We start from the raw sequence: 9,667 nt of genomic DNA on the forward strand, positions 1-9,667 counted from the left end.
TTCCGGCTAGTAAAGCTTCATATTCTGCCTCATTGTTTGAGGCCTGAAAACTGAAGCGTAGAGCATACTCGTACCTGTCGCCCTCTGGCGACTGACATATGACACCTGCTCCACAACCATTTGAAGTAGAGCTTCCATCCACATATACCTTCCAGACTTGGTCTGGAACTTGAGAGTCAGGGGGACGAGTCATCTCAACAATAAAGTCAGCAAAGGCTTGCCCCTTCACTGCTTTTCTAGGCTCGAAGGTAACTTCGAGGCTCTGTATTTCTATGGCCCATTTGATCATTCGGCCAGACGACTCCATGGTGGTCAGTGGCCGCTTGATCGGTTGATCCGTATACACGACGACTGCATGCGCCAAAAAGTAGGGCTTTAATTTTTTAATAGCCATGAAGAGTGCAAGGCCAAACTTTTCCACTAAGGGATACCTCAACTCGGCATTTTTCAGCACATAGCTGACAAAGTAGACCGGGAGCTGACAGCCATCTCTTTCAGCAAGAAGAACAGCGCTTAACGCATGATCAGAGACGGCCAGATACATGTAAAGTACTTCTTTGGGCAAAGGGCTGACTAGCCTCGGCAAGGAATGCAAATGAACTTTCAATTTTTGGAAGGCCGCCTCAGCATCCGGCCCCCATTCAAACCTTGCCTTTTTCTTAATTGCCTGGAAAAAGTATAGGCATTTGTCGCCTGATCGACTTAGAAATCTTCCCAAGGCCGCCAGACAACCTGTTAACTTCTGAACCTCTCGGACGGTACGGGGCGACTGCATGTCAATGACCGCCTGCACCTTCTCAGGGTTCGCCTCTATTCCTCTCTGATTAATGAGAAATCCGAGAAATTTCCCAGACTCAACTCCAAAGACACATTTCTTGGGATTGAGCATGACATGGTGCCGCCTGAGTGTGGCGAAAGTTTCTCGGAGGTCCGACAGATGATCTGTCTGAAGTTTAGACTTGACAATCATATCATCAATATATGCCTCGACATTTCTCCCAATCTGATCAAAGAACACAGTGTTTATCATTCGTTGGAAGGTGGCCGGGGCATTCTTAAGACCAAACGGCATGACCGTGTAACAGTATAACCCTTGATCAGTGACGAAGGTCGTCTTCTCCTGATCCTTCTTCCATAAAGGTATTTGATGGAAACCAGAGTAGGCGTCCATAAAACTCATCAAAGCATGGCCGGCTGTTGAGTCGACCAGGTGGTCAATTTTAGGCAGAGGGTAACTGTCTTTTGGGCACGCCTTATTCAAGTCTGTGTAGTCTACACACATTCGCCAGGTACCATTCGGCTTTTTAACAAGCACAACATTTGCAACCCAGTCTGGGAAGTAACATTGCCGAATGAATCCTGCATCAAGTAATTTTTTAACTTCGACGGCTGCCGCCTGACTTCTTTCTTCGCCATGGTTCCGCTTCTTCTGCCTTACCGGCTTCTTTTTTGGATCCACAGCCAGTTTATGTACCGCCAGCTCAGGACTAATGCCTGGCATTTCATGGACTTCGAATGCAAAGATGTCCTTGTATTCTTTCAACAGATTGTGAAAGTCATCACCTAGGACCCCTAGAGCAGTCGTCCCAACTTTGACTGTTCTGTCAGGACGCGAGACATCTAAGATTAGGTCCGCATGCTCACCAGCCGGCTGAGGGCGGAATTCATCCGACCGCTCCTCTGCCAATGATTGCTATTTTTTATCCTCTCTTGCGGCCCCCATCTGGGATGCCTTTCTTTTCTTGCCGCCTGCTTCTTGAACAGGCGCATTATCCTTGACATTGTCAATCTTTCCTCCACTGGACCCAGCGGCCATAACAGTGGGCTTGACATCCGAGAGATAGCATTCTCGTGCCATTCTCTGATCTCCCCTTAGGGAGCCGACTGTTCCATTGTCCCTCTCAAACTTGAGCAACATAAGAGATGGGATTATTACAGCCTTGGAATTATTTAGGGTTGGTCGTCCCAGAATCATGTTGTAGGCCGAGAGTTCTTCTACCACCAGGAACCGGACTTCCATGTGTTGTTCTTCCCCTTTTTCACCCAGGCGGATGGGTAGATCTACTCGTCCTACAGGGTGGACGACTCCTCCTCCAAACCCTACTAAAGGGTGGGAGGCCGGATGTATACAATCAGTTTTGTACTTCAATTTAGACAGACATTTGCTACTGATAAGATCTGGGGAGCTTCCGGTATCTTTGAGGATTCGGCCAACTCTCTGATTGGCCACTTTACATTCAATGACGATAGGGTCGTCATGCGGCCCCCTGACCCCTCCTAGATCTTCTTCAGTAATGACAATCTCAGGAAATGAATTTTTGGAGGGCCGTTCTGGGTGAACAGAATTTACATCTAGCCGCCTGATATTGTCTTTGTTGCCCCTAATAGTGGGACCTCCTCCTGCGAAGCCGCCTGCAATAGTGTAGACGACTGCATCATCTGTATCAGAGCTGTCGGCCTGTTGATTCTTTTTGGCCGACTGTTTTTTCGAGGAAGTGCTCCCCTTTGATTTCTTGACAAAAGAGTCAAGATCACCTTGCTCAGCCAGGCGGTCTAGATACCGCATGAGACTGATGCATTCGTTGGTGCGATGACCAAAATCTTCATGATAATCACAGAATTTATCTTGGTTCCGGTTGCTTGCAGAACCCTTCATGGGGACCGGCTTCTCAATAGAGATCCGTCCCTTGATTTCTTTTAGGATAGTTTGGCTATCCTTGCTAAACGCATACTTTGGGGAGTATGGTTTGAATTCTTTTTTCTTCTTCTGGGCCGGCTGTTTAGAGGAATCAGCCGCCCAGACCTCTTTTCTCTTCTTTTCCTTGTTTGACGACTGTATCTGTCGTCCTTCTTTTTTGTCGAACTTTTTTCCGTCCGAGTGTTTCACTGTACTACAAAGATCAGTTGCCTGTATATAGGCTTCTGCTTCAATCAAGGCCTCCTGAAGAGTCGCCACCCTCTTTCGAACCAGATCAAATTTGAAGGTCGACCTGTCTTTGAGACCCTTGAAAAAGTCAGTATAAGCTACCTCATCCGGTAACCCTTGAATCTGTATTCTCATCAGGTTAAACCGCCTGATGTAGGATCGAAGCCCCTCCTTCTCACCCTGCTGAATTGTTCCCAAATCAAGGGTCGTCTTCTTCGCAGGAATGTTCATGGAAAAGTTGGAGGTGAACAAGTAAGCAAGCGTCCTGAAGTTGTTTACACAACCAGTCGGCAGGTTGCCGAACCATTGCTGTGCAATTCCTTTGAGAGTCGCTGGAAAACACTTGCACCAAGTGGGATCATCCAACCCTTGAAGGTACATTAGGTTGGAGAATGCCATCAGATGATCTTCTGGGTTAGTAGTGCCATCATAGGCGCCTACTAACACATTTTTCACTTTGACCGGCTGAGCGGCTTCAGTGATTTCCTTGGAGAAGGCCGACGGCTGTTCACCAAGTCTAAGCAACCGTAGCTGCCAGTCCAAAGGTTGGACATTTTTAGCTGCGTGTCCACCAAACGGAGGTGGCTGCATAAAATACTGTTGCTGTGGTACAAACGGTAAGTTTGGTACCGCCTGGTCGCTATGAAAGCCTGACTGACGGGAGGTGCCGCCTGACTGACTCTCATGATACGACTGGGTATGCCTCATCGAGGTATTTCGCAGACTTTCTTGAAAATTTGAAGTAGAGGCCGACTCTGACAGTCGGTCACTCTTCTTCTGTTCTAACAGCAAACGAGCGTCTGTGTATGTTTTCTTCGACCCGTCCGCCTGAATGTGACGAACAGGTTTCCTATTTCCTGGAGTAGGAAAACGGTATTTTGTGAGGTCAAGGGCAGGCGGCTCCCACTTCCTGGATTTAGGATGAGGAGTTCCCTCTCGCCCTTGAACCGGCTTCCTCTTGCCTGAGGTGGAAGGTTTCTTAGCCGACTGTTCCTTGGCCGGAACAGGCTTCTTATTAAGCAACTCTTGAATTTCTCCCTTGAAGTCCCTCATGAAGGTCATGAGTTCGTTCCTTGTGATGGGAGCAGACCCATCAGTCGCCTGCTGCCGAAAAGACGGTGCGCCTGTTGGCTCACTTATAGTTTGAAAATGTTCCCGTTCCCTCCTTTCGGTCTGACGGGTACGTCGGGCCCTTAGGGTCCCGTCTGGAGCTGTGTGAGCTTCAACTTCAAGTTCATTGTCAGTATCATGGTCCGACTGGACTTGAGGGTCGTCTAGGGGACGCCTCTCTTCAAAAGTCGGTACAAACGTGGATGTCATCTCAGAAGTACTCTCCCCACAGACGGCGCCAAAATGTTTCGGGGTTTTCTGGTGTCCTGCGGGAGAGTTACAACACCGAGACTGGAACCGGACGCCTGTACCTGCAAAACAACGAAGACTCCTTGTGGTAGGAGCTCCGCCTCCAACGGTCAAGTTAGTACCTGATTAAGGAGTAATAATTGCGGAAATTAAAGTGATTTAGTTTCTCTAGGTGTGAGTGTTTAATGTGTAATCCGTGTGTTGTTTTCGAGTCCTCTATCTCTTAATGAGGATTAAGAGGAGTATTTATAACCTCGGGAAGCGTGCCACTCTCTAGGTTTAGGGTAAACCTAGGGCTGACTGGGCCTCTAAACAGGATTGGGCCTTGTTGGCCGGTTTTCCCATTTGGCATGGGTGGACACGTGGCGTGTCTCAATTGGTCCGTAGAGGATGTATCTGTGATTGACACGTGGCAGGATCCTATTGGCCTACGTGAAGGACACGTGGCGGAACCTGGTTGGTCCACTTGTCAGACGGTGATTGGTGGATAAAAATCCCCTAATCAAGTGTGGTGGGGGTTTCGCGGGCTGGGGTGGGGGCTGGGGTGGGGGCTGGGCGATGGGATCTCGCACGCAGGTTGAGGGTTTGGGTTGGGTCGCCTAGTTGGGGTCAAAGCCTAGGTAGGGCTCCGCCGGCAGGATTGGGGTGAGTGTGGCTGGTTGGGGGTAGATGGAGCCTGGTGGGGTGGTGAAGTGGCGTTGTGGGGGGCCTGGGGGTGGTCCGACGGGTTAGTGTGGGTTTGGATTTTTTAATAATAATAAAAAAAAAATTTAAGTTAATTTTTTTTTTAAGTTAATTTTTTTTTTTTAAGTTAATTTTTTTTTTTTTTAAATTTTAGATTAATAATACTAATAATAATTGGGGCTTTGCCCCTCGTTTCCACCAAAAAAAAAAAAAAATAATAAAATAAATAAAATAATAATAATAATAATAACAACAACAATGTTGCTAGTAGCTACTAATAATAAAAACATTATTACGTACTTTGTAATTCTTTATTTAGATTTTTTATTATTTTTAATGTAGTAAGATTAATTAATTGTGTTAGTTACATTTTAATTAGAATTTAAAATTTTTAAAAATTATTTAACACATCTCACCAATAATGTTTTGACATGTGGCACATTAACCAGTTATTAACCCATATAGCCTTAATTACTTTCACTCTTATTGAATATTGATAATTTAAATAGATTATAAAAAGTTAATTGGAAAAAAGAAACGTATTAGATATCCCAATTTCATAAACAAAATTCCAATAAATACTTCATATTAAATTATTGAATTATGAAGAAAAAAAAAATTGAAAAAGTTAGTTACAAAACTTGTCAACAAAAAATTACAAACAATAATTTCTCGTACTAGACAATTAAAATGTCATTAATGCAAATTAAACATAAAAAAGAATTAAAAGTCCATCGCGTAGGGTTTTGAAAAACCGCTGCTAGGGTTGAGTGTGCTCCATTGTGATCTTCTGTCATGTAATTCTAATTGAATTATGTTCTCCTCTCGTTATAATAAATTAGTAGAATCATAGTTCTTGATCTTGTTGGGCGATGTCTGAAGAATTAATTAGAGATTGGGAAAACTTCAAACTTACGGATGAGGAAAACACCATTCTAGGCGCGACTTCGATCGAGGATACCATGGCAAAATCGACCTTGAAGTTAGAACTTTCCCTGGTGGGGAAGATGCTAACTATGAAACCATATAATATTGACGCAATGATGAAGAGGGTCTTGAAAGGCTTGTGGAGATTGTCTGATGATGTCGCTGTTCGTGTGATCGATTCGAACTTATTTGTCTTCCAGTTCTTTAACGAGGAAGATAAAATGAGGGTTCTTGATGGTAGACCATGGACCTTTGATAAACAAATTCTATTATTGAAGGCTATGGAAGGCGACGAACAACCGTCTGAGGTGGTTTTTGAAAATTGCCCATTTTGGGTAAGAGTTCTTGATGTCCAGTTTGGCCGTAGGAATGAAGCTTTTGCTCGTGAGGTAGGGGATGCAATGGGGGGTTTTTTGGAGTATGATGAGGAAGATCCCCTTGGATGGAATGAATTCATGAGGATTAAGGTGATGCTAGACATAACAAAACCTCTACGAAGAGGAATTAAAGTGGCTACCGGTCCCTCGATGTCGAAGTGGGTAAGTTTTAAGTACGAAAGGCTAGGGGATTTTCGTTACTTCTGTGGGAGGTTGGGGCATCTTGATAAGGACTGCCTCGAACAAGAGAAGGTGGACGAAGAACGCTCTCTTGTGTTTCAATATGGACCATTCATGGTAGCATCCCCACACCAAAGGCCTCGTGTTTCATTGATTTATAGAGAGAAGGAGAAGCGGTGGGTAGAAAATCTATCAAATGTGAGGCATGTGAGACGTATGTCGTATAATAACCCCAACGCCATCAAAGTTGGACCACCTAGTGCTGCTAGGAAGCTATCTTTTACTCCTACAAAGGCTGTGATGCCATTCGTACCAAAGGCGAGGGAAGCTACTCTTGTAGCTATGGCTAGAGATAGTGGTTGGAAGGTTGTTCTTCGACCTGTAGCTGCTGGGACTAATATGCAAATGCCGCCTCTAAGGGCATCGAGAATGGATGATGTAGAGACCAAGGAGGATGAGCATGGGGTGATGCGGGTGGCTGAAGATTCTCGTGACATAGCCGGTGGTGAGAAGGTGGGAACAGGGGAATGTCAAGGTGAAGAGGAGGTTAGGGTGGACAGGGAGAATGTGGAAAAGAAGGCTCTGCAGACTGATTTTGATGGTGTGGAGGAGATGGACACCTGTGAATATATCGGACTCGAGCAAAGGAGCGCTAAAAGGAAAGCATGTGACAGCGAGTTCGATGTTGATAATGCTGAGATGGCTCGTGAGAAAAGAGGTAGAGTTTCTCATCTAGATATATCATTCAATGACTCATTTCAAGTAGAGGGTCTTGGTAATTACCAAGCCCTCGAAAAGCCATGAAAATATTAAGTTGGAACTGCCACGGGCTTGGCAACCCGAGGCGAGTTCGTGCCCTCCAAGATAAATGTTGGAGGGAGAGGCCGAAATTGGTTTTTGTTATGGAGTCTATGATTGATAGTACTGTATTAAACAAAATAAAAAAATAGATGTGGTTTTTCTAATGGTTTGTGTATTAGTAGTGTCGGTAACTCGGGAGGGATGGGATTGTGGTGGAATGATATAAATACAAAAGTTGTATCCTTTTCCGATCACCATTTTGATGTGAATATTCTGGATGATAATAATACTCCTAAATGGAGAGCGATTGGTATTTATGGTTGGGCCGAACAATCTCAGAAACATAATACTTGGACATTGATGTCATCTTCAAAATCATGTAGCTCGATGCCATGTATTATGTTTGGTGAGTTTAATGAGATAACAAGCTTGACTGAAAAGGAGGGTGGGGTGCAAAGAAGTGAAAGGTCGATGGATGCATTTAGGGAAGCTATAGATCGGTGCCATCTTCGAGATTTGGGTTTCAAAGGGAATATCTTCACTTGGGAAAGGGGCAATTCCATGTCTACTTTTATTCGGGAACGACTTGATCGGTTTCTTGCAGGTGACGGGTGGATGTCTTTGTTTCCTGATTATGAGGTCCGAAATTTCCCAATCTATAGTTCGGACCATGCTCCTATTATGGTGTATTTGAAGAAGCAGGTTGCGTCAGATGGTGGTGGGAAGAGCTTTAAATTCGAACGGCTTTGGTTATCAAGGGAGGATTGTGTAACGGTTGTTGATAGAAGCTGGAAGGCAAGCTTAGAGCGAAGCATTGACCGTAAGATTGCTCGTTGCGGGGAGGACCTGAGCTCGTGGGCTAGGAAGGCTTTCGGGTCTGTTAAAAAGAAGATAAAAGACACTAAGAAAAGGCTCCGAGAATTGAAGGAAGGGTCTATGGATGGCGCAACTATTGATCTGTGTAGAAGCCTGGCCGAAAAGCTTGATTCCCTCTATATGCAAGAAGAATCGTTCTGGTTTGCTAGGGCCCGTGCCAATGAACTTAGGGATGGGGATAAAAACACAAAATATTTCCATCACAAGGCAAGTCAAAGGAGGGCAAACAACCGCATCAATGGGCTTTCCGATCAAAATGGAAATTGGTTGCAACAGAGGGTTGATCTTGAGCGGCTAATTGAAGCATATTTCAGGGACCTTTTTGAATCAAGCTCCCCTACTGGATTTCCGGAAGCTCTAGAAGGGATCGAGGAGGTTGTGTCGACAGATATGAATGAATCGCTGGATAGGGAACCTACAGGGGATGAAATCAAAGCTGCTCTCTTTCAGATGCACCCAAATAAAGCTCCCGGACCCGATGGTATGCATGCTCTTTTCTTTCAAAAATTCTGGCATATTATAGGGTCTGATATTATTTCTTTTGTGAAGAAGTGGTGGAGGGGGGAGGCGGGTTTTAAAAGAAATTAACAATACTTGTGTGGTGCTCATTCCTAAATGTAAAGAACCAAAGCTGATTTCAGAGTTCAGGCCTATTAGTTGCTGCAACGTAATATATAAAATTATTTCCAAAATGATGGCCAATAAATGGAAAGGGTTCTTAGGGGAGGTGGTTTCTCAAAATCAAAGTGCTTTTGTTCCGAAACGCCTTATTACTGATAATGCAATTGTCGCCTTTGAGATTTTTCATAACATGAAGAGGGGAGGTGGAGGAGGAGCGGGAAATATTTCCTTGAAGCTGGATATGAGTAAGGCATATGATCGGGTGGAGTGGAGTTTTCTAGGGATGGTGATGAAAAAAATGGGGTTTTCGGAAATGTGGATAAGTCGCATTATGGCGTGTTTGGAGAGTGTTAATTTTTCTTTTAAGATTAACGGGAAAATCTCAGGGTCGGTTTCTCCAACTAGAGGGTTGAGACAAGGTGATCCTATTTCTCCATATTTGTTTCTGCTTTGCGCTGATGCATTCTCAACATTATTGAATAAAGCTGCAACAAATAACCTTATTCATGGTGCCAGGATATGTAAAGGAGCCCCTAGAGTTTCTCATTTATTTTTTGCCGATGACAGTATTCTTTTTGCTAGAGCTAATGTGCAAGAATGCTCCGTTATAGCTGACATCATCAGCAAGTATGAGAGGGCATCAGGTTAGAAAGTAAATCTTAGCAAAACAAATGTAACCTTTAGTAAAAATGTTAATATTGTTCGGAGGGGAGAAATTATCGAGATTCTTGGTGTTCAGGAGGTTGAATAACATGAAAAAAAATCTGGGTCTCCCCACCATTATTGGCAGATCAAAGAAGGTGATGTTTGCAGGGCTTAAAGAGAGATCGTGGAAGAAGCTCCAAGGGTGGAAGGAGAAGCTGTTATCGAGGTCGGGAAAGGAAATTCTCATTAAAGCTGTGGCACAGGCTATCCC

At 44.4% G+C, this 9,667-nt stretch overlaps 1 protein-coding gene across 1 annotated transcript; it reads left to right on the forward strand.

The window, feature by feature from the left end:
- Positions 1 to 7,455: 7,455 nt before the first annotated feature.
- LOC110724485 lies at positions 7,456 to 9,400 on the forward strand. Its single transcript, XM_021903906.1, has 2 exons — positions 7,456 to 8,611; positions 8,772 to 9,400. Exons 1-2 carry the CDS (start codon positions 7,456 to 7,458, stop codon positions 9,398 to 9,400), a joined length of 1,785 nt encoding a protein of 594 aa, XP_021759598.1.
- Positions 9,401 to 9,667: the final 267 nt, after the last annotated feature.

The sequence above is a fragment of the Chenopodium quinoa genome, unplaced genomic scaffold (assembly GCF_001683475.1).
Source record: "Chenopodium quinoa cultivar QQ74 unplaced genomic scaffold, ASM168347v1, whole genome shotgun sequence".
In the NCBI taxonomy this organism is placed as follows: Eukaryota; Viridiplantae; Streptophyta; class Magnoliopsida; order Caryophyllales; family Amaranthaceae; genus Chenopodium; species Chenopodium quinoa.

Coding starts and splice junctions, on each gene's coding strand:
- LOC110724485 (XM_021903906.1), top strand. CDS start 7,456: ATGGGATTGTGGTGGAATGATATAAATACAAAAGTTGTATCCTTTTCC. Junction 8,612..8,771: donor TAAAGCTCCCGGACCCGATG/GTATGCATGCTC, acceptor AGCTGATTTCAG/AGTTCAGGCCTATTAGTTGC.